This window comes from Corvus kubaryi, unplaced genomic scaffold (genome assembly GCF_017639235.1).
Source record: "Corvus kubaryi isolate FWS band 111438036 unplaced genomic scaffold, C.kubaryi_AGA036_p1.0 split3-37296, whole genome shotgun sequence".
NCBI classification, from domain to species: domain Eukaryota; kingdom Metazoa; phylum Chordata; class Aves; order Passeriformes; family Corvidae; genus Corvus; species Corvus kubaryi.
Genome location: NW_024582086.1, coordinates 2528078 through 2552540, shown reverse-complemented (window position 1 = coordinate 2552540; position 24463 = coordinate 2528078). Strand labels below are relative to the sequence as shown.

At 37.3% G+C, this 24463-nt stretch overlaps 1 protein-coding gene across 3 annotated transcripts in view; it reads left to right on the top strand.

The window, feature by feature from the left end:
• Positions 1–24463, top strand: part of PTBP3 (polypyrimidine tract binding protein 3) — a 49312-nt gene that overhangs the window by 8513 nt on the left and 16336 nt on the right. For all 3 annotated transcript variants that reach the window (XM_042015292.1, XM_042015293.1, XM_042015291.1), the window contains exons 3-10: positions 6584–6655; positions 9227–9390; positions 10250–10396; positions 13402–13566; positions 16976–17086; positions 19238–19412; positions 22496–22573; positions 23225–23355. In XM_042015292.1, the coding sequence (XP_041871226.1) occupies positions 6631–6655; positions 9227–9390; positions 10250–10396; positions 13402–13566; positions 16976–17086; positions 19238–19412; positions 22496–22573; positions 23225–23355 (996 nt within the window). In that variant the 5' untranslated portion in view covers positions 6584–6630. The remainder of the gene's footprint in view (positions 1–6583; positions 6656–9226; positions 9391–10249; positions 10397–13401; positions 13567–16975; positions 17087–19237; positions 19413–22495; positions 22574–23224; positions 23356–24463) is intronic.

The following is a 24463-nucleotide window of genomic DNA, read 5'->3' as shown; positions in this document are numbered from 1 at the left end:
GTACTTTATAAGGCTATGTAAATTTTCTTTTGAACAAATTCAAGAGGTGATTTATTGGGATCCTTACTGGTGATTTATTTGGGATCCTGGATGTTTAGAGCATGACTTGTGCATAGCAAAGTATGAAATGATGCAAAACCCTACACAGTGTGGCATTGTATAGATACATTTGTGACTTCAAGTATAAAACCTTTAAATATAAAGCCAAGTGTATTCATCTGTACAGGACTTCATTCTGTATGGTGTTTATTTACAGATATGTCCCATATTCAATTGCTTATTAAGAGTTAGAATGAAGATTTTTAGTAAAAATTGTGTTGAGCGTTCTATTGATAATTTGAAAAAGATATATATGTGAAAGGAATGTATTGCAGTAACTTTAGTAAATTTTCTTAACAAAAAAGCTGTGTTAACTCGTGAGGGAATCTTAATCTTCATATATTTAAAGGTTAAACTTGCTAGGAAGCACAGACACCAATCTTTGTTTTTAGGTAAGTTTGTATTTATACTCTTGGAAAACAGTATTATTGGAAATTGTAAATGAGCGATGATATCACAAAGAAAAGCAGTCATCTTTGATGGTGGTTTCAAAGAAAGCTCTGCCTTTGTGTTGTGATGCCTGCTGGGTCTCTAGAATACTCAAACTGGTACATGGCTTGTTGTCCTTTTGGATGACTTTAAAGCCTTCATACTAAGTGAAGGTATTTCTGACTTTAGGAATTAAACTGCATATTTTATATTCATTAAAAAACTAAACTTGTCACTCGTAGTTTTGTAGCTCTTGACAATCACATGCTCAAGGTTGCTTTTGCGTATTTTGCATCTTCAAGGGGAAAATGTTATTTCCTTATGTTCTTGCCCTTTATCTAGCATAAATGCAAAGTACATAATGTTTCTCTCTTAACCTGTTAATTACTGTTACATGAAGCTTTGAAAGTGTATACAGTACCTTGTTGCCAGTACAGGAGGGAGCTTCAGTAGTTGACAGCAGAGGAAGTGGAGCAAGCTGTGTTGCTGGCAGAGCCACTGAGCATTCAAGCCTACAGACGAGCAGCTATCAGTGCTAAGACAGTGCTTCTAGGGTGACTGACCGTCAGCAGCTTGAGCCTGTGTTGGGGGGGGGGGTCTTTATGGCAGAGGAAATGAGGTTTGCTTATTTGTGATCATTGCCCATGATTTCCTTCTTCTCCAACTTACTGAAAGGGTAGGTTTTATCTATGTAAGGTCAGTTTATTTTTAATATAAATATATGGTTTTGAAATTTCCCGTAGTTTGTCTCCACTTTCTTTGAAATCTTGCTACTTTGGCACCAACAGCATTGTACTTCACATTAAATCCCCATTTTGGAAGTCGGAGCTGCATCTCTTTTGCAAACTTGAAAGAGGAAGAAAGAGTAAATGAATATAGCAGTTATCTAGAGACATTGCTGTAGAAGTAGAAGATAATGGAAATTTTCACTCTTCTCATAACCCCTAGGTTTTGTTAGAGTCAGATTCTATAAAAATTAATAAAGTATGCATTAGAACAGTTAGTTTAAATACAGCAATGGTTTATCACTGCTATAGCATGAAATTGTCATGTTTTGAAGTTTGCCCTTTTGGGTACAGTAATTAATTTGGTTTGCCATGTAGAATCTTGTAGAAAAGTGTCCAGTTTTAATTTACATGCATGGAGAGAGGTACTTTTTGAAAGAATTGATTTCCCTTAAAATTGCCCATACTTTTTTTGTTTTAGCTAGGTGTTTCATAATAAAACCTATAATCATATTCTTCTGTATTGTTGTCTTAAAAATAATAGCATAGAAAGATGACTAGCTAAATTCTAGGAAAACCATCAATACAAATATAAGTTTCTCTGGGACTATCCCATTTCTAATTAATTGAACTTTACTGAAGAATTCATGACCTCTAGAAAATTGGAGAGGAAGAAAGTACTGCAGTTGAAAGCTGAGGGGAGGGTGATAAGGGTGTTACTTACAGCTTTTTTAAAAATTGGAAGATTGTTTATAGGATTAATTGATTCCAGAAGTAATGCTAAATAGATACCTGTCATAGTTTTAGAATGTGGACATGTTCTAAAGAAGGATTTTGCAGTATCAGACTTACCCTTCTGTTTCCAACTATATGTGACTCACAAAGATTTTAGAAAATTAGACTTGCTGACTTTCAGATGTTTGTTTTATGTTTTTGCTATGAATGCAGTGGGTTTTATACTGGAATTGCAGAATCATTAGCATAAATTATTATCAGCATTTTAAAAATCATAGAACAGCTGAAGGAGTTTCAAGACATGTGCCTGTTGCTGTAGTCAGTTGTGTTAATATGCCTTATTTAGTCAGGGAAATTGACTGTGGTAGGTACAGAAGAATACTTGTATATATACAAGAATATATACAAGAATACTTGTATATATACAAGAATAACTTGTCATTGGGTGCCACACTTTGTAGAGGTCTCTTACTGGACTGTTTACTCGGCACTGTAAGTGTTACTGGTTTCTAAAGAAATGTCCAAAATCAAACTAAGCTTTCTAAGCAACTGGTTTTAGGTTCCCACTCAGTAATTCAAGGAAAGAATAAACTTAATCTAGCTGTAGCTGTTCTATTGCTCTTACCTTACCTGTCACCAATTAATAATCACCAAAAAATGCAAAAATGCTGCCTTGAAGTCGGAGAGGTGGAAAGTCTTATGGTGTTAAAAAAGCAGTCTTAAGATTTTAGGAGATGATTAATGCATTTGGAATGATGGAGTGAGTGCAGGAATAGAGGAGGGTGTTGCAGCCTTGATTTGGTAGCTGTCCTTGTTTTGAACAACTCCATTTACATCATTTACCACAGATCTGAAAGAAGTAATATTCACCAGGTAATTGGTACAGTCGTTCTGACACTCAGAAGGCAGATGCTGCTTTCTGTGAGGTAGCTTTGTGCTTGGAGCAGTGTTTATCAGGGAAGGGTTAGGCAGCATGGTTACTTGTCCTGCCTGCCTGTTCACTTTCACTGTGTGGCGTCACAGAGAACTAGTGCAAGCAGCTTGCTGAGGTTAAGCAGCTGTCTTACCCCACACAGTTGTGCCATGAAAACTGAAATGGTAGTGGTGGCATGAGGGCAGTATGAACTCACATCCCTGCTTAAAGAAGGGCTTGTCAAGTGTCCATATATGAAGTGAGGACAAGGAAGGATGTCAAGGTAGCTTTATAAGCAGGATTTGGCTGCTCTTCTACTGTTTCTCAGCTGGACTTGAATAGGGAATAGCCAAGTAACTGGTGGAAAACTTTATACAGAGAGGAATTAGGGGCATGGTAGGACTCTCTAGCCTCCGTGGAAAGATTCAATAAGGATTTTGTAAGACATTGTCTAGGGCATACTACCCTCTTGTGTGGACTTTTTCAGCACTCAAGGCCTTGCAAACCCTTTTACTGTGATCTGTGTCACCATATTAAATGCTCCATGTTACAAAGTATTTTGAAAATATAACTTTTACCTTTATGTGGGGAAGAAAGAGATTGAACTGGAATTTTGTAATTTCTTTGTGGATTCTGTATGAGCAGAGTTGTGGAAACATTGAAGAAATAAATGTCGTCTTTTTCATTAATCCAGAATGTCCCAAACATATGCATTTTGTACTTCAACTTGCACAACTGCCATGGTGTCAGTTTATCTTTGCAGTCTTCTAGAATGTTTTTGCATTTGGTTTTCTTTTTGCTTTCAGTCAATGACTGAGAAGGCTTATCAGTTATAAGCTGGTTAAATAAGGAGATAGTGAAAGGCATCGTTTTAGTATTCCTGTACTTGAGAAAAACCTTGGTCAGCCACCTGCAAAAACAGTGGCATTCCTAGCAGTTTTCTTATACTACACCCTTCCAAGGGGTACACTATAGTTAGTAAATGTGTTGTAATTGTATGGGTAGGTATATAACTTAGTACTGATATAAAATGTTAAAAATTGGAATAGTGTTTCAGTGGGGCATTCAAATAATAACAAAAAGTATAATCAAAATCTCGTGTAAGATTCTAAGTTCTTCTGTAAGAAACTAAGTTTTGTAGTCAGGGTTCTAGACTTAGCAAGCCTGTGGCAGGCCAATTATTCTACAGTATCTTTATTTAATGTTAATTATTTAGTTTTGTTTTTTTAAACACAAAGATAGTTAAAAATATTTTAATTTAAAAATACTCCTTGTATCAGGTTGAAGATATGAAGACAGTTACACATTTGAAATTATGATGGTTCCCTGTATTGCAAGAAGCCCAAAGCTTTGCTGATCTGTTATTAAACCAAGTAGAACAGTTGCATAGATGATGAGCTTGGAGTTTAAAAGAGTTCCTTTGTGTTTTGGCTGCTGTAGCATCTTAATGGTTGTCAGTGTAACAGCAAAATCTAGGGAGCTGTTGTAGGATATAGTGATTGAATGATGTGTCAGTTTTAAGTACAGGCACATGTCATGGATGAAGATTGTAATTTTGGTGTCATTTTTCTCTTCTTCAAGCTAGTTTAGTCCACCATCCTAGAACAGCAGTTCATTGTGTGCTTCAGTGAGCTACAGCTTCAGTTTTACAGATACAGGTCAGTTGCACAGAGAGTTTCTACACAGGTCACTGCAGCCATCTGAACTGTGGTTCTTTGTGTGTGTGCTAAAAATGGAAGATGTTGGAAAATACTTTCTTAAAATGTCTGAGGTGTTTTATTCTTAGTGTGTATAAAATTAAATATGAAATTGTAAGAATACATGTTGGACATGGTAATACACCATGATTTTTTCACAGTCTTTTGGAAACATGCAGAGATTTCTTCTGTTGAATAAATGCTCAGTTAAAAACCAAATTAAAGCTTCCATAACAGGAAGTTACGGAAACATTTACATCAGAAGTGGTTTTTCTTCCTGCCCTCCCGTAGATAAAAGGAAGGTGCAGTGTAGTAAAAGACCATCCTTAATACTTTCTACCACATCTGCACATACAGCTTTTGTTTAATTAGTATGATATGCATTTTAAAATCAAAATATGCTCTTTAGGTACAATACCTGAGTGCTAGTATACTCAATTTACTGCTAATAAGTGAAAATTAATATCAATATTGCTTGTTAATTACATTCTAGTATTCGTGCAAATACAGTGTGATATGCATGACATCTAGTAACCATTTAATTGACATTTCTGTAAAATACAGAGTTTATATTTTTTAGTTCTCTTAATTTAAAAATTATTCTGCTGTTTGCCACAGTTAGATGTTGTATTTAAATATACTGTTAAGATGCAGTTTCATGGTTAAAAATAAGTCTCTACTGTTGCGGGAGAGGAACGAACATGCTCATTTTTTCTTCCATCCCACACAAACACCTGTGCTCCTTCATGAGCAGCTAAATTTGGCTGAAAAGCTTTTTAAGCACCCTAGCCTAGTCACAGCCTTCTGTTGTGAATGACTTTCCCACACTAGAGAAGCATCAGGAGCACATGGTTAACAAGGATGAAGAGAACCTAATTGCTCCTTTAAGCGCAGACTCCATACAAGCCAGTACTCTGAGCAGTATTTTTGCAGCCAGTGCAAGCCAGCGTGATGGCTTATCCTTACCCCTTTCTTTTGCAGTGGATCCTGCCACTTCTCAACCTTTCTTTCAGCTGAATATTCTAACTCAGCATAGGATGCTGGCAGGCTGGAGAATTGATTATACTCATAGGAAAACTCTTGGGCACTGGAGTTGGTGCAAGATAAACAGTTCGTGCGCAGGTGGGAGTACTGGACCAAGGGCAATGGGAACCTCTCCTTCCACCAAAGTGGTGGGAAGCTGTTTAGATCAACATATTCCATCTTGTAGAACTACTCCCTTGGTCTCTATTTTACATTAAAATGCTTTTATGGAAGAGAATAGTTAAAAGTTTGAGGAAACTTAGCTTTCAGAGGTGTTGTGGTACCTTGTTTCTTGTTGGCATTTTGAAGCTGATGCTTGGCTGGAATACTGCAGCAGTCTTAATGAGTAAACAGATGTAACTGGCAGTTAGGTGCTGATTTTTGAAAGAAGGACCTGTAGTACTCAAACTCTTTTCTGTTGGTAGTTAGAGCCTCTAATTGTTAATACTCTTAAAGCAAGTACTTCGATCTTTGACCTAAGAATTTGATGGTAAGTCATAAGTATTTTTAAAAAATGTACTGAAAACCAGGGTTTTTTTTAAAAGTGTCATAGGTATGTTTAAATATGTCTCAAATTAGTTTTGCTCAAGGTCCCATGTGTCCTGTTGCAAATGCAGACTTTACCTGTGTGGCTGTGCATTTGTATTGCAGACCCAGAGCCTGCAGCCTGCTCATTTCTTTTAATAAGCATTTGTTATTCTTGGTCTTCTAAAAAGTGAGCTGTAGTGGGATAGATTTTACTGTGAAGTGTAACACTTTTGAATTTGCTAATTCCTTGAGACATGTGAAAAAGTTATGTTGTTAGCATTTCTTTTCCTGAAAAATAAGTTCCTGGCAATAGTGGATAATGTATGTAGGAAGGGGGTGTTCTTGGGAAGAATAAGTAAGGGGAATTGTTGCACTTTTATATTGAGCTTTCTCTGTAACAGCTTGTACTAGTAATCTTGTCTTTTATTCCTTAGTGTGGTCCTGACAAGCTTCTTCTGGTGTCAGTAACAGACTTTTTACCATGAGCAATTCTACTCCAGCTACAGGTATACAAAAAAAAAAAAAAAAAAAAAAAAAGTTCTTTGATTGTTCTTTCTCTGGTTTTTTTTTCTTTTGCTTTGTTGTTCTGTGTGTGTATATTTACCTGAAGTTTGAGATCAGACGAGAACTTGAAAGTGAGAGAAAACTGGGTACTGCTTTTGTTAGTATTACTTTCAGCATTAGGTGTACTTAGAATGTTAATGACCAATGGTTGCATGAGTTAATTTTATGTCAAATAAATTAACTAAATCATGACATAGACAATTGCCTGTCAGCAGTGGTTTCCAAATAGCTTATTTTATATTGGGGCAAAGGACAGAGCAGATAACCACTTGATAAGTATCTAAGACTTGCTATATTTTTGGTGGGGAAGAAGGAGGAGTCTAGGGAGCTAACTTGAAGATTTTTATTTTTGATTTCTTTGACTTACATGTGTCAGATTGTTTATACTTATGCTGATCAATTCAATGTGATGTCCAAATGTTTCTGCTTGGCTTGAAATAGCATTAGCTTATAGCTCAGCAATGTAATCGCTGAAATACATATCATTAATTAACAGTGCCATGACTGATCCTTTACAGTGGTATCCAAGATGTCTAAATGATATTAAACTTTAAAATCATATAGAGGTGTTTGGGAATTTTGGGATATATTAGGAGACATTCTCATTAATAACTGTATAACTCTAAAATTAAATATAATCGCTATCAAAATATATCTTTTTACCTAATACAGCTTCTTTCAGCTGCAGCATTTGTTTTTCATTGTTATGTTTGGGGTTTTGGGTTTGTACCTCCCATCTCAGGCTACTCAGGGAATACATTTGTACCAGTCATGAATTGCAATTGTAATGAACTGGCCATTGTACATCAGGAATCAAATTTCATTTTGTTCATAAGGCTTCTTTTTGTCTGTCTGAAAGCATTTTTTACTTTTACTCAATTGAGTGTAAAATTCAGAAAAGGTGATCACCTTTGGCATGCTTTAAAGAATTGTTGAATCAATTTTGAAATTTAGATGCTGGAAGATACAGATGATTATCACTCTGCATCAAAATTTGTATCAAACCACAGCTGGATGAAGAAGCATGGTTTAAAAAACTACGAGGTTTTATATTTGAGATGTGCTAGCTTTTATTGCTCATTTAGTAACTTTGCTGAAGTTTCACAAGATAAGAAGCGCTTCAAGAGTTTGCTCTATTTTGTCACCTCTGACAGTGTATCAGAACCCAGAAGATACTGCTTCTGCAAGAGTCTGTCATATTAAACTTAAGGAAAAATTCATACTAGGCTTCATTTCCTGCTTTCTTTAGTCAAGCATTCTTTGACTTAGTGTAAGTCAAGGACATCTTGTCCATTTTGAACCTGAAATGTAACAAAATAGGTTGTTAGACTTTACCAGTAATATGTCCTGTCATGGCTTGGTACCGATATGTGTTTAATATGTTCATGTTTGTCTTAAAGTTCACATTTTTCAGAATGCATGCAGGGGACATGAAGCCATTTAAAATTTCTTGATGACAAAATCAATGCATAACAGAATTTTCAGTTTTGTAAGTGGGAGAATTTTTAAGTGTGGTGTGGTTGGGGCTTTGGTCATCCAACTTGAAATTTTACAGGCTTCCACTAATAAAAAGACCCTCTGTAAACATCCTGATGCAGAATGACTTGTATGAACCAGTTCTCAGCCTTAGGCTGTATGTAAAACCTACAGCAAAATCTGAAATATCTTATAAAGCTCATACAGAAATTTCTTCCCAATATTTTGTGTTTCTCCTTGGAAAGCTAAATGCAACAGATTAGGTGTTAAGCCTCCATTGCCTCCATTGCAACTGCTTCTAGAACAGTATGCCTATTCCAGATGTGGTGTTCTGCTTGACTCAAGGATACTGAGTAACGTTCTTGAAATGTAGTCGTTGGTCACTTACCAATCCAAATTGGCCACTTAAGAGTATCCAAATAGGCATTTGTTCAAAAAAACCCCCCTTCTGGCAATGTGTTGAAGTGGAAGACTTGAGAGTTTGTCTGGATTTCATGTTGTCTATCTTTTTCAAAGACTTTTGAAAACTGAAAATAATTTGAAACAGCAGGCTTTCTTTAATAAAATAAAAACAAACCCCAAACCTTGCGTTAGCAACTCAGTCACAGAAACATAAGCTGGTGATAAAAGAAAAATTAATGTATTACTTCCCAATTATGACTTGCCCCTCTTCTATGCAACTAACATTTTGTAAATATCTTATGTAGGCATTTGGGGAGAAATTACTGGCCTCCATTAAAAGAAAAAAGCCAAAACAGCAGTAAACCAAAACCAAATCACCAGAAAATAAACAAACAGTCCAAAGCAAAGCCAAACATATCACACCATCCCCTTGCTATCAAGATTTGGAATAGCTGAAGATGTCTTCTTACACTGTCCCTTTGTTAGATATGAAATGTCCTTCTTAGGATTCAAAGGGCTATACCTAAGTCAGTGTCAGTGCTGAGGCAGCAGTTTCTCCTTTAGGTTTTGATATGTACACTGTGCAATGTGTTTGTCTTGTTTGCTTGTCTGTCTCCCTCCCTAAAATATTTTAGATAATGAGAAGAAAAAAAGTAAAGGAAACAGATCGCCATGTTCTCCTTCACGTGTCCTTCATATTCGTCAAATTCCAAGTGGTGTTACTGGAGCAGAAGTCGTTTCATTAGGCCTCCCTTTTGGCAAAGTAACCAATCTCTTGATGCTAAGAGGAAAAGGTCAGGTATGTAGTTTTCAATGTTTCATTTACTAGAGCAACGCTGAAGGTGTGTTTCATGTTATGACAATTTTGATCTTGTGGTTGACTGAAATGCTTGCAACAATGTCTAAGTATTTCATTGATTGCTGAGGATTTTAATATTTTTAAATGTGAAAGGATGTTATGAAATTTAAGTTTTTAATATGCTTTTAGATTAAATAGTGAGCTAGAAATTTGTTAATAATATTGCTAAATGTGATAGCCACTTTCTGTAAGAGCATACAGATGATAAAGAACTTCATTGTCACTATTGATGATATATGTCTTCAAAGAGCCTGCCTACTTGAATTGCTAACATCCATGTTAAGCACATCTGTTTAATCCCATTAGATGTGACAGAGTAGTTTGCATCGTGAAGAAACACAGAAATCCTAAAAATAATAAGTGTTCATTCAAAAAATTGTCTGGAGCATTGAGCCGGGTTAATACAATGCATAAACTGATGGATGTTTAATGTTCTGTTCCAGCTTCTTCAATCAGTATGCATATCAGCTACCTAGGTAATAATGCTTGGTTTCAGGAATTTAACAAATTGATTAGCAGTGTGATATGCTTAGCAGCATGGCTTCCCATATGCCATACTTATTCCATGTCTTCTTAAATGACATAGTGTACTTAAAATGTAAAATTTTCTAAGAAAACCCATAAATGGAATAAAACAGCCCCATAAACATGCACACACAAATGCATTCTAATGCTGTGCAAATTAGTACTGTACTTTTATATAATCTTTTTCTAGTGAGACTGGGATTGGGAAAAAATGATGCTTTGTTCTCTCTTGTAAACAAAAACAGCATTGAAATCAGCTATGTATTGTTTGCAGGCATTTTTGGAAATGGCTTCTGTAGATGCTGCTGTTTCTATGGTCAACTACTACACTCCTGCTACACCTCACCTCCACAATCAGCCAGTTTATATTCAGTATTCCAATTACAAAGAACTTAGGACTGACAATCATCATAATCAGGCTGTAAGTATAATACTTCTATTTAACAGGATATAATTACATGAGTTGTGTACTGGTTTTGGCTAGGACAGAGTTAATTTTCCTCTTATCAGCTTGTGACAGAAAGTATTAAGGCATTTTCTGCTTCTCACATTGCCCTGCCAGTGAGAGTGCACAAGAAGATGGGAAGGGTCTCAACCAGGACGGTTGATTGCAGCTGACCCAAGGAATGTCCCACACCATATGATGTTGGGCTCAGCATTGAAAACTGGGGGAAGAATGAGGAAGGAGGGATCTTCAGACTTGTGGCCTTTTTCTTTCAAGTAATTGTTATGCTCAGTGAAGTCCTACTTTCTTGGAAATTTTTAAACACCTCTCTGCCCATGAGAGGTAGTAAAGGAATTCCTCGTTTTGCCTTGCTTGCATGTGCAGCTATTGCTTTGCCTGTTCAACTGTCTGTAACTGAACCCATGAGTTTCCTCACTTCCACTATTCAATTCCCTCTTCCACTGTGCTAAGGGAAAGTGACTGAGCAGCGGCACTTTGCTGCATACTAGGGTTAAGCCACAACACTAGTAAATAAACAGGCTACTCTTCACTATACCAGTAGACAAAATCTGAAATATATAATTTCAGTAACTTCTTACAGACAGGGACTTCTCAATATCTGTAAAATTACTGGGGAGGAGCTCAAGTTCAAAATTAGTTCATCGTCATAACCATGAAATCAAGCAAAGGTGGCAGGAGGACTGCTTGTATGAACAAGGAGCTCCTGACTAAGCCGAAATGTAAAGGAGAGGTGTAGAAAAGTTAGAATCATGGACAGGTGCCCCAGGAGGATTATAGAGCATTATCTGAACATGCAGGGATATGGTTAGGAAAGTCAAAGGCCACATGGAGTTGTCTCTGATGAGAGATGTGAAAAGCAGCAAGTATGGTTCCTTCAAGTGTATCAGCAGTAGAAATAAGAGGTGGGGGGTTTTTTTTGTTTTGTTTTTGGGGGGGTTTTTTGTTTTTTTTTTTTTTTTTTTTTGGAATACATAGGCCTGTTGCTGAATGGGGCAGGGACAAAGGAGGTGGGAAAGGCTGAAGTACTGAGAGCCTTCTCATCAGCCTGTAGTGGTTAAGAGTTGCCCTTGGTATTACCAAGTACATGAGAACGCTGGGAAAGTCTTGATGAAGGAAGTAGAGAATAATCACATTAGAGAACGTTTAAACTAATTGGATGAACAAAAAGTCTATGGCCCTAGTGAGATACACCTGCGAATGCTGAGGGAGCTGGTTGATGTCATTGCATTGCCACTGTACAATCTTGAAAAGGTCATGGCAGTTGGAAGAAGCTACTGAGGACTAGAAAAAAGAAAATCCTTCCTTATCCTATCTTAAGGAAGGACAACAAGGAAGATGAAAAGAAAGATCTGGGGAGCCACTGCCTGATCAGCCATACTTTGGTCCTTTGGAAGGGAATGGAACAACTCATTCTGGAAACTATCTCCAAACATTCTAAGGAGAAGAAAGTGGTTAGTCATAGTCCAGCACAGGTTTTTAAAAGGATGTTATGCCTGACCAGTGTGATGGCCTTTTATGGTGAGATGACTGGTTTGGTGGATGAGACAGGAGGGTATTGTTTATCTTGACTTTGGCAAGACTTTGTGTTGTTTCCAATAACATCTCAATAGATGAACTGATTAATGCAGTCTAGTTAAGTGAACTGTGAGGTGATTTGAAAGGCTAACATGGTTGTGACCAGTGGCATAAAGCTGGGGTCCAGTCACTAGCAGAGTACCCTAGGGGTTTATACTGGATTTTTGGATTCCTGGATGAATTTCAATTGTCCTCCCTTTTAGATACATAAATTATATACTGTGGTGTGTATATCATGATTTTTTTTTCTCTCTAAGAATGTTGATAGTAGTGATTTGAGCATAAATCATTCATTTGTGCTGACACAAAAGTCACTGAAGTCTTGCAAGCTGTCAGTCTGGTAAATATTATTTGGATCTTTCCTCATGTAAGAGCACTGATCTGCAAAACCAAATAAATAGCAAGATTTTTGTTTTAAGGATGTGGTTTGCAAAACAGCCTCAGGAAAAGCATATGTATATTTGCAAATAAGACTCCTTGGGTCTCTTTCCAAGTATTTTCAACTTGGTATGTAGCACTTGCTTTCTTCTATGACAGCACTGTCTACTTCTAAAAATAAGCTGTTTGGTACTTGTAGTTGAGTTTTATCTAAATTTTAAAGAGACCCTAGTAGAGCAGTTGAATACTGTTACTGTTCTAGTGCCTAGGCTGAGGCCTGAAGTACAGATTATTTTGCAGGGTTATGTTTTTCTGAAACTAGGTAACATGTGCTATGTGCCCTGTTTAGTCTGTCTTCCAAAGAAATAGAGTAGCTGAGACATGAATTCAGGTCACAATACTGCATTTGGAAAGGAACATCTCTGTGTAGTGCTGCTACTCACAGGAGGTATGAAGACCTTTTTCGGGAAAGCCCATGAAAAACAAGTGTAGAGACTCATGTAATCACAGAAATTGAGTTTGAGGAGTGAGATTTAAATCTATTTTTTGTGGTTGATGGCTTGGCTCTGACAGAAGAGTAGGGTGTGCATTTTTAAGCTTATCCCCATGAAATCTTAGTTCCTGAAGAGAATGAACTCCCAGTAAAGCAGAGCAAATAGTTTCTGGTATGCTGACTGGTTAGTCTGTTACGATATCGTCATCAACAATATTATTGGAAAAATGTCTAGAATGACAATAGTTTACAGAATCAAAGCAAAATCATGTCTGTATGACATTACAAAGCAGCAGCAGTTTAACTAGAAAAAAGCCAGTTGTAACTGTGAATTACACTGACTAGTTAAGGGAGGGGCATGGAAAGTAGGAGGTTATGATTTGAATCAATAATAAGAAGGAAAAATCGTGTTTTGAAGTTATGTTTTATGTGCTTTTCATTTAGGAGAACTTTGTTTCAGTATGAAGAATTTGTATGTAAATTAATTGTGCTCTCTGCTATGACCTAATTTCAGAGACCCCAAGCTGCATTGCAAGGTGTGAATGCTGTGCAGCATGGAAACCCGGGTATTACAAGTGCTCTTGCTGCTGAAGGTGGGGTCCTTCCAAGTCATGGTTCTGTTCTTCGAATCGTTGTTGAAAATGTTTTTTACCCTGTCACTTTAGACATACTGTATCAGGTAATGAGGATTGCTTAAAAAAGTCACATTAATTTATTTTTTTAAGTACCTGTTTAAGTTCCTGAATCTTTTGAATGAGGACTGTCTCTTTAAAATTATTTCCTGAATTTAGGGATCTAGGTTTGAAGTAGTTCTGAATAAATGAAGTTCAAGTAAACAGGGCTTCTGTACTTTGATTTTCATGTTGTCTCGTTTAGTTCCTTGCTGTGGAAGCAGCAACAAACTTGAACTGTTACTTCTGCTCTCATGATAAGTTAGTGAAATATTGAGTGTTATGAACTTGTGAATCCAAATTTTAGCACTCTTTCTGCTGAGTAACCTTTGTGGTTTGCATTATATTTAGGGTTTTATATTCAATTTTATAACTCAGAGCAAGTGATGTAATATGCAAATTTCTTGGACAAGTATTTTTGATTGTTCATCTTTAGAATGGTATTTGACTATCTCTGAAAGCCTAGAGTAATGGTAGGCTATAGTTATGAAGGACATTACTGTAACTTCTGCTAGGTATTTGGGCTATGCTGTTGAAAGCTCTGAGTTTAGTAACTTCGAGACCACTTCTTTGCATCCAGAGGATTTGTAGATACTTTACAAATGTTGCAAAGTTTTTCATACTTGAAGCTTTTGTAATTAGTAGTAATTTTTGCCACACATATGGGTTTCTTAAATAATACAATTTAAAATAACTGGGATGATTTTGTAAGAACCTGCAGCCTGGGAAGATTTTTTTCCTGCTCTGCTAGGATCGCAAACAACAGTTGTTTTTAGCAACACTAGTTTTCCTCTTATCTCTTAAAATTTTCTGTTTCTCTGTGTCTCCTCATCATGACATTAGTTAACTAGTATACATATTAGTTGTCACTTGGATGTAGCAATTTGATCTAAACCTTTTTTTGTATCTTTGAGTGTTGTTGACTCATTACTGAACCTGTGAAAATACTATGTCAGCTGTTTAGGATTATTATTGCATTCAGAATAACCTGAATACAAGCTCCTGTGCTTATGGGAGCTGTACTAGTTCTTACAGTGCAACAGCAACAAGGAAATTTATTTTAATTTACTTTCATTTTATTTTAGTCTATTTCAGTGCAGCACAGCTATATTTTCAGTATTTGAATTGCCCTCACTCAACTACTTTTCCAATATGTCTAGAAAATTTAGCAATATTTGAAACAGAATCGTATTTGGAGTTCTTAATAGGGGACAGTCTCCTCTAATTAAAGTATCAGTTTGTGCCCAATGGCTACAATCTAACTTTTACTTTGTGTGGTGAGGTTAATGGAAATTAGTATTTTCACTGACAATGATAGCATCTTATGGAACACTAGTAGGCCAGCTGTCATCCCATACTTAGATTGTATTTTGTAAGCTGTCTTTCTTGTCAAGAAATTAACTTTTTTTAACCACAGTTCAGCTTAAAATATTTATCATAAGAAGCTGAAAATTTAGAGTTTTCTTTGCAGAAAGAAAATTGATATATACAGTGTGTTTAGGTTTAAAATCAAACAGGAAGGAGTACATTAAATTTCATTACCTTAAAAAGGTCTGTTAAGTTTTCTGGATAAACACGAAGCTTGAGAAGCTGTATTTAGGCCTTTCTTAAGAGGAAGTGCTTTATGAACAGGAACTCAAAGACTAATTTTAAATTGCTGTGAAAAAGTTTCTGTTCTGTTTTCTATGACTAAATAATGACTGCAGCATTAGAATCTTGTTTCTGAGAGACGGAAAAACTGGATACAAAGGGTTGGGATAGTCTTGTATCGTTGACTCTAGGCCTAAGCGGCTGGCAAGAGATGCATATCCTTACCTGTGGCCTTTCTTTCCATTGCAAGTTTAATATTTCTCAGGGGTTTCTGCTTTCCTGACTTTGCGTTGATTCTAACAGTGTGCTTGAAAACTAGTAGTATTTCTCAAACTCACCTTTCCTCTTTGACTGTTAACTTGGACATATATCATGCAAGTGCATGATATATCCTAGCTTTAATTTTGTCTTCACTCTTTGTGGCTTTGATTTTGCGTAGACACCTTCATGTAGTGCACACTCTCATTTTGAATGTATATCTATTTAATTTCAACTTTTAAAAGTATTTCTGAAATGCTTATGTTTGCAATAAATCAAATACTATTTGATTATAAAGTATAGGGGTAGGTTCAAATCTAGGGCTTTGTCTTGCTTCTTTCCTCTTCATTTTCTAATTTAGGCAGTGGATCTTAATAAGCACATCAGCTATTTAAGTTGTATTGTTGTTCAACAGATTTGTGGAATTTGCCTAATGTACACAACGTAAAGGGGGATACCTTGAAATGTAGTTTGCAGTTCCCATCTCAACTGACTTCCAGCAACAAGGAATAATATCGATATAAATAGATCCATTAGGTCAGCGGATGGCTCTGTGGTGTACTTGAATAAATTTTGGGGGTTTTGACCATGAGATGGTCTATTCAACACCTGTTCCACTGACACCTGATATGATGGACCTTTCTCGGAGGGGAAAAAGGGTTCTAGCGTAGGAGCTAGTGGGGCTTGTTGACGGAGCTTTAAACTAGCTTGGAACAGGGAAGGGGAACGTGTATAAGCTAGAGAGCAAGAGGCTGGAGAGGACCAGTGGAAGGGGAGCTGCGCTTCCTGGTCAATGGCAAGTTGAATATGAGTCAGCAGTGTACGGGGTCTGGAGGGAGAAGCCTTATGGGGAGTGGCTGAGGAAACTTGGTCTGTTCAGCCTGGAGAAGAAGAGACTGAGGGGAGACCGCATTGCAGTTGTAACTTCCTCAGAGGGGAAGTGGGAGGAGCAGGTACTGATCTCTTCAGTCTTGTGACCAGTGACAGGACTGGAGGAAATGGCATGAAGCTGAGTTGGGGGATATTTAAGTTGGATTGGAAAAGGTTTTTCACCTGGAGGGTGTTGGGGTCTGGAACAGGCTCCCCAGAGAAGTGATCACAGCACCAGCCTGACAGTGTTGCAGAAGCCTTTGGACCATGCTCCAAAGCACATGGTGTGACTCTTGGGGTGTCCTGTGCCCAGCTGGGAATTAGACTCGATTGATGACCTTTGTGGATCCCTTCCAGCTCAACATGTTCTGTGATTCTGTGACTTGTGAAAGTCTATTTTTCAAATCTCCACTCTGATTCATTATCCACATTTGGACAAATGCCTGTTTGGACTGTCCTTCCCTGCTCTTAATTGACTAGACATTGCTGAATCTTCAAGGAAATTTTATCCTTTCCCATTTTTTGTAGCCTCTTCTTTAATTATTTTTTTACCTTAAACAAAATTCTGAGTTCACAAAATTTTTGTTCAGCTCTCACAACAGAAATAGTTTTAAAAATTTATTTGAAATATTAAATGCTAGTTTTTAGTGGGCATGAATTATTCATTGCTTCTTAAAGCCCATGTTTTTTCCTTAACAGATTTTCTCTAAATTTGGCTTTGTCTTGAAGATTGTCATGTTCCATAAGAACAATCAATTTCAAGCCTTGCTCCAATTTGCTGATGCAACGAACGCATATTATGCCAAAATGGTAAGTGTAGTGTATTCAACTTGAGTTTGTTTCTGTGGTGGGGGGTTTTTCCATGCTTAGGGACAGGGGAACCATTGGGAATATTTTGACTGTTAACTTTGTGATTTCTCATCATTCTAACATTCTTATTGCGCATGAATAGCTTTGACATCTCTCTTTAGTGAAGAGGACAGCACTCTGTCATCAAGTGCAAACAAACGTGTAACATATACACCAAGAGATCCATGAGTCTATCAAAACAAAAATCATTGATAATATTCCTTGTCAGTCTTCTCGAGGCTGAACAGGCCCAGCTCCCTCAGCTTTTCCTTGTGAGAGATGCTCCAGTCCCTTAATCATCTTTGTAAGCCTACACTGGACCTGCTGCCAGAGCTCTATGTCTCTTTTGAGCTGAGGAGCCTAGAACTGAACACAGCACTCTAGATGTGGTCTCACCAGTGCTGAGTAGAGGGCAGGATCACCTCCCTTGACCTGCTGGCAATGCTCTCCATAATGCCCCCCAGAATGCCATGGCCTTCTTGGCCACAAGGACAGATTGCTGGTTCACAGGCATCTTGTGGTCCACCAGGACCCCCAGCTCCTTCTCTGTAGAGCTGCTTTCCAGCAAATCAGGCCTCAGTCTGCGCTCAGTTTGCCTTTGTTGAATTTCAGACAGTTTTTCTCTGCGCACCTCTCCAGCCTGTCGAGGTCCTTCTGAAAGGCTTCACGGCCCTCTCGGCTATTGGCCACTCCTCCCAGCTTTATGACATCCGTGAACTTGTGGAGGAGGCCTCTGCCCCTTCATCCAAGTCATCTTTAGTTCTCATATAAAGGGAGCAGGAGGCAATCAATAGTCAGATGTGTAGAAAAACCTTAGCTATCTTTTCATGACACCTGTGATTCAAGTCCTAGAGAGGCAGACTAGAGACCTTTTAAGACCAGTGGTCGGGTCAGCCGATGGGTGCCTCTGTTCGCTGCCTCAGTGCGTCACCCACAGCTATGCACCACTTCTTCTGGGTGTTCTTGGGCACGGAATCCATCTACTCTGTTGTTTCACTTGAAGCCATGCCCAAGTCTGAGGACTTAAATTGGAAAAGAACCTTAAGGTCATTGAGTCCAATGATAAAGCAAATGATGCCAAGTTCACTCCTAAGCCATGTCCTGAAGCACAACATCTGCACATAATTTAAATACCTCCAGGGGTGGTGGTGACACTTGCCTGTGCCAAAGCCTGCTAACCTGTTTGATGATGAAATTTTTCCTAGTATCCAGTCTAAACTCCCGTTGCAGAAGTTGAGACCATTTCCTCTTGTCCTATCACTTGTTACATGGGAGAAGAGACTGACCCCTACTTTGCTACAGGTTCCTTTCAGGCAGCTGTGGAGTGCATTAAGGTCTCCCCTGTGCCCCCTTTCTCCAGGGCAGACACCCCCAGCTCCCTCCAGCGCTCCTCACAGGCTTTGTGCATCAGATCCTTCATGAGAGTCCCTCATGTACAGGTCAATTCATGCAGTTAAAATTTCCAAATTAGTATTCCTATTACCATCTGATACTGTGTGTTGAGTGGGAGAGAAGTAAGATTAGAAACAAAGGAAGCCAAGTCATGCTTAAAGCTATGTTTTGTCCAGTTGGCTCAAGGTGATACAATACTAACTAGAAGACTACACTAGAACTACACACGATGTTTAGGTAAGAATAGTGGCAGCATAATTTTCTACTTGATCTTTAGAAGGAGGACTTTAAAACCAGTAGGTGATTTACTGTCTGGATACAGTTGCAAGGTGAAAACTGCATAATAGTAAATGGTTTGGGTTGGAAGGAACCTTTAAAAGTTGTCTAGTCCAATCCCCTGGAGTGAGCAGGGTCACCTTCAACTAGATCAGGTTGCTCAGAGCCCTGTCCAATGGGTACTGACCACCTCTCAGGGCAACCTGTGCCAGTGTTTCACTATGCTCATTGTAAAAGACTTAATTTCATATAGCTAATCCAAATCGACCCTTCCAGTCTAAAACCATTGGCCCTTGTCCTATCCCAACCTGCCCTTCTTAAAGATCTCTCCTCATCTTTCTTATAGCCACCTTCAAGTACTGAAAAGCTGCAATAAAAAATACGAACTTATAGTGGTGGCTGCCAGTGTGTTTTATCTCTGAAAATGTAATTATTTTTCTTCAGTCTCTGGATGGCCATAGTATCTACACTGGGTGCTGCACTCTGCGTATTGATTTCTCCAAGTTAACTAATCTAACGGTGAAGTACAACAATGACAAAAGCAGGGATTTCACTCGCATTGACCTTCCTTTTGGTGATGGCCAGCGAACCGTGGAGACATCCTTATCTACTCCCTTTGGTAAGAAGCCTTCACCTCTAGTGCTTAATACACACTGAGATCAGAATTTTTAAGTGACATGTATGCTCTGGCTTCATATCAGGTTCATAGAAGGGTACATTTTGCATACCTTTTTGTTTGTTAGGTCCAGTAAAATTTATATGGAAAGCATGAAGTCCAAGTCATGATAAATGAATATCTAAAACAATAACATGAGGAATACTCGTGGGCAAATTTAAAGTGTTGTAAAAAAGCTGCAAAATACTACTAAAATGCTGTAAAATGGTATCATTGGTACAGGTAATGCATATCAGAATGGAAGTCATCACAAGTTGACACTGGCTGCCTAAAGCTGCTTGAAAAGAAGTGTGTTAAGGGTATTAACTCCTATTTGTTGATATTTTAGGATAGTTGCATGCTGCAAGAGACAAAACTGTAAGAAAATTCAAAATTCTGTACTTATTTATATATGTCTGTAGTCATCTTCTAAAAGATAACATTTAAGAAATTTTCTTAAATTTTAGAAGCCACTTTGGCATAGGGGAGACAGTGTCTGCTTGAAGTGACACTGGAGAAGTGCTCACAACACAATTTGAGCTATTTTAGCTATTCTTTTCTCTCTCTAATGACAGTGATTAGCAATAATACACAGCTAAGAACTGTCTTAGCTGTTTAATAGGTATCTAAGTGCTGTCCAATGGATTAGCACACTAAAAAGGGTGGGAGAATAATTTCCTGTTTTCCTTTACTTTTCTGTGGCAACTAGGGCAAATAGTGGGTTTGGATTAATTTTTTGTATACTTGAGTTAGTTAGTTTAGATTAGAATGAGAAAGTGAGTTGCACTCACTACTTTCTTGATTTTTGTCTTTACTGCTCCCCTTAAAGGCAGGCCTTGGATATTTGTGTAATGAACAACTCTCATTATAGTCTGGGGCAGAGGAGAAGGGTGGAATTTGCCATACAGGATTATAGAAGTGTGCTGTTACAGGTCTAATACATTCAAATTAATTAGACTTGCACTTTTTGAAATGTCGGTGGAAGGGAAAAGTACAATTAGAGTAGTTTATTTCTGTACTTGCTTGTAGGGCAGAAGTAACTATGCTTTTGGAGAATAACACTTGAACACTTCTCCATATTTTCCCCCTCACTCTTCCAAGCTGCTCATTGCTAGGAGCCTTGTTTTCTTTTACTGTAAGAGTAAGAAGTGCTGGAGTAGTCTGATGTCTGTACCAAAATTTGTCTGTGTACATTCACAGTGAAGCAGCTGCACAAATATTAAAAAAAAAACCAGTAAAAAAATAGCTGTAGACAGGGAGAAATAGGCTTCATAGCCTTTCTGTCAGTGGTGACAACATGCACATACTGTCATTGGCATGCTCTGAGAGGCTTAGTTATAGAACATGAGGAAAAGATGTTCTATGTCATGTGAGTACTTCCACTACCTGTTATTACTAGTGGATGTAGTTTTGATGTAGAATGATAAGATAAAACTGGTAACTCTCAGAATAATACATCTTTTTTTTTCTGTAGACTAGAAGTTATCTTAATAGCAAACCTGAACTTCTCTTGAAACTTGTTTTGCCTCTCTTTTTTCTTTAATTTTCTTTTACTTTTTGTGGAAAAGATACCGCACTATAAACAAACAGATTTTGTGCCTGTTTTATATTTAAAGAGTTCTTGCATCCAGTGAATGTAAGCAGAAATACATGAATTAGCTTGCTTAGAAAGCTAGGCTGATAGCCATGAAGCAAATGAATTTAAAAAAAAAAATGAAAAAAGGCAACAGGGAGTTCCAGATCTTTCTGCATTAGCTCAGTTTGACAATTTTTACATTCCTGATTTTGGTATCAGGGTGCAACATGCAGGTCTTACTTGGCAGAATAAAAGCTCTTGATCTATTTCTTCATTAGTGTTTCCATTGCCTTTCTTGGATTGTGAATAAGTGATTAATAACTATATTGCCAGAACTTGTCAGTATAATGCACCAGTGTGTGTATTTCAAGAACATATTTACTTGCTTTGGTGTGATAAATGTATTCAGTTTTTTGTATGAAAGACACTTTGTTGCCACAGATAAGAGGGTGTAATGTGATGCACTATTCATGAATACTTGATCTGTGGTGTCTGTTCCATTTGTTTTTGTAATCCATAATAGATACTTCTTATGGTATTGTATCATCCCTATCAATAACCATTTGCTAGTAGCTCCATTTTAGTCAGTGGTGTGGCAGTTTGGGTAGTGAAACAGACATATTACCAAGCTTGTAGAATGTGTTTTCTGGTATTACATGCCCTATTTAAAAAAAAATTAAAATCTGGTGTGTGTTTACATATGAACAGATCCACAGTGCAAGCTTGTATCTAACTGCCTCTTAGAACACAGCTTTGTGTGCTATTCTGGTAGCACTTAACTCCACATACTAATGTGGAAATCACTGAACTATCTTTGACTCTGGGACTCTCCATATGTTGCTATTCCAAATCTGGTTAATGCTTGTGATTTCCAGGGGAACTATAAAAAACACTGGTTATTTATAAAGTTACACAAACCGGGAAAGTACATCTCCTTAAAATGCTGTATATGTATACTTCATGCATTTCAGCAGCTAGTAAAATTCAGAATCTCAGATTAGTTGTAGATATTTGTATTGTTTAGCTTATACTGGTCTTAGAAATATTCAGGAGTTGTATCTCATCACTGCAAAACATCTTTGACTATATTTACTAGCAGAAAATTTCTAGAATACATGTCCATTGTGTGAATAAAAACCAGTGAACACAGTCATATTAACTTTAATGGATACTAATCTGTGCTGTGCTTTCCTATTCAAACTTGTCTAATTTATATTTTGCCCTGACCTCATTTTAGAGAGTAATGTTGAGGCTGACCAGAATATTTGCCTTCAAAAGTAGCTGAAAATTGTCTTTGTAAAACATAGTCTTGTATTTCAATGAGAGTTTTAACCCAAACATTTTATAAACATCTGGAATCACAGATGAAGTCAATCTGGCAATGCTGGTAGCTGATTCTGATTGCTGAAATCTCTTCTGTTTTCCAAAACTTTCAAAATCCGCTTTAATTAGATGTATCTGTTCTCTCTAGCCACCCAAAATACCATCTTTCCATCATATACTGGGCCTCCTGGGTTTGCCCCAGCCTTGGGCTTTCCTCAAGGTGCAGGTAAGTTTGTTTTCTAAAAATGTGGTATTTGTAGTTATGGCTAGTGACCCATCTGAATACATCTGTCCAGAGTCTTTTTTTTTAATATAGCTATCAGAACACAGTATTAATTTGAGTATTTGTAATTCTCTATCTCATATGTATACTCAGTAAAATGAGTTTTTGTAATAAAACCCATATACTGATGTAGTGTATCTTTCAATAAGCAAAAAACTTAAATTCCATGATGAAGATTATCTGCAAGAGAAGAAATAAAGCATTTGTTTTTCTAAGAATCATAAAACTGCCATGTCATTCAAAGCAAATAAAGGGAAGTCTCCCCTTTTCTGGCTATCAAGTGAGAAATAGATAGTCTTTTAGACTGAGATCTTTTCCTTTCTAGCACAGGATAAACTTTTATGCTGAATTATTTTTCTTTTTTCTTGGGCTGCAATTTATGTCCCCTTTTCTTTGGGTCTGTGTAGCTGAATATTTCTTTTTCTCTGAAAGGGAGGTGCTTCCTGCTTTATTGGTCAGATATTAGTAATAACTAAATTCTTTAAAAGCATTTGTAAATCAAATACTGATTTTTTTTTTGCCAAATACAGCCTACTTTTGTATTCTACATTTTCCACTTTGAGATGTCAAGTGATGCTATTTATACCCTTCCAGGTCCTTCCATTCCGCCTGTTCCTGGAGCACTTGGTCCTCTCACGGTCACCACGTCAGCAGCGCCTGGACACATGACTATTCCTGGTATTCCAGGAAGCTCTGTTTTATTAGTCAGCAACCTCAACCCTGAAGTAAGTTTGACTAGTGGAACTGATGCAAGTGTCACCTTGTACCAATTGCCAGAATCATTGCAAACTGACATTAGCTGAAGGAATAAGAAGAATTCTCTATGCTGATAATATAAAAAACAGGACAGCTCTATACACATTTTAGGTAGCTGGTAATATTAAAAACTCCAGTCATCAGTGAAAAGCTTCCTAACACAATTTACTTCAAGAACCCTATGTTAGCAGTGTAGCTGGTAATTGGAGAGAAGTCTGTGGCCAAATGCAAGAAATATTTGAAGATGTAAACAACATACATAGGATAATTTACTGATACATCTGTTAGTATGACTCCTCTGTGTGCTGTTTTATCTGTAAAGAAGGCAAAGAATTCTTCATTACACTGGTTAAAAACCAAGGAATTAGATGGAAAGAAGGGAAGAGAAAAGGAAATAAAAGCATGCCAAATCAAGAACCTTTCTAAGTATGTGTAGGGTGTTTCTAGTTTTGCAACTTTTCCAGACTGAAGAAAAAGAATACAGGTGCACTGTTACTGGCGTCACTCTACATTTATTTTTAAAAGCTAATAAGTACACGTATTCACTTGTCATAGTACCACACAGCTGATTTTTCATATGGTGGTAGTAAAATTACAAAGGACAACTTGGAAAGTTATTTTTGTAGTGGAAATGACACAGGCTGATCTATAATCTTACTCGTGTTATTCAAACACTGATCAGTGCTTAATTAAAAGCAATATGCATCTTTTAACAAAATTAAAATCAAGCTTTACCAGGGCCATGACTTAAAAGACAATTCTGTTTGACTGTTGATAAGCAGTCCTATTCCAGCGATCTAAAATTCTTGTTATACACACTCAATACATTTACTTAACTGTAAAACTGTTAGAATTAGGAGTTGTTGGCAAAATGGAAGTTACCTTCATACTCTGAGGTTTAAAAATCTGTTCACCAGTTTCTTTAAGTAATTGTGTTTCTGTTTTCGTACTAACAGCCAAATCACAGTAAGCATCAAAAAACCAGCTGCAGATAGGGCTGTAAGACAAGTCACATTTTCTTTGATTTTTCAATATATCAGTGAGTTTCTGGTGATGGCTGCGGGTGTGCTTTCTGCA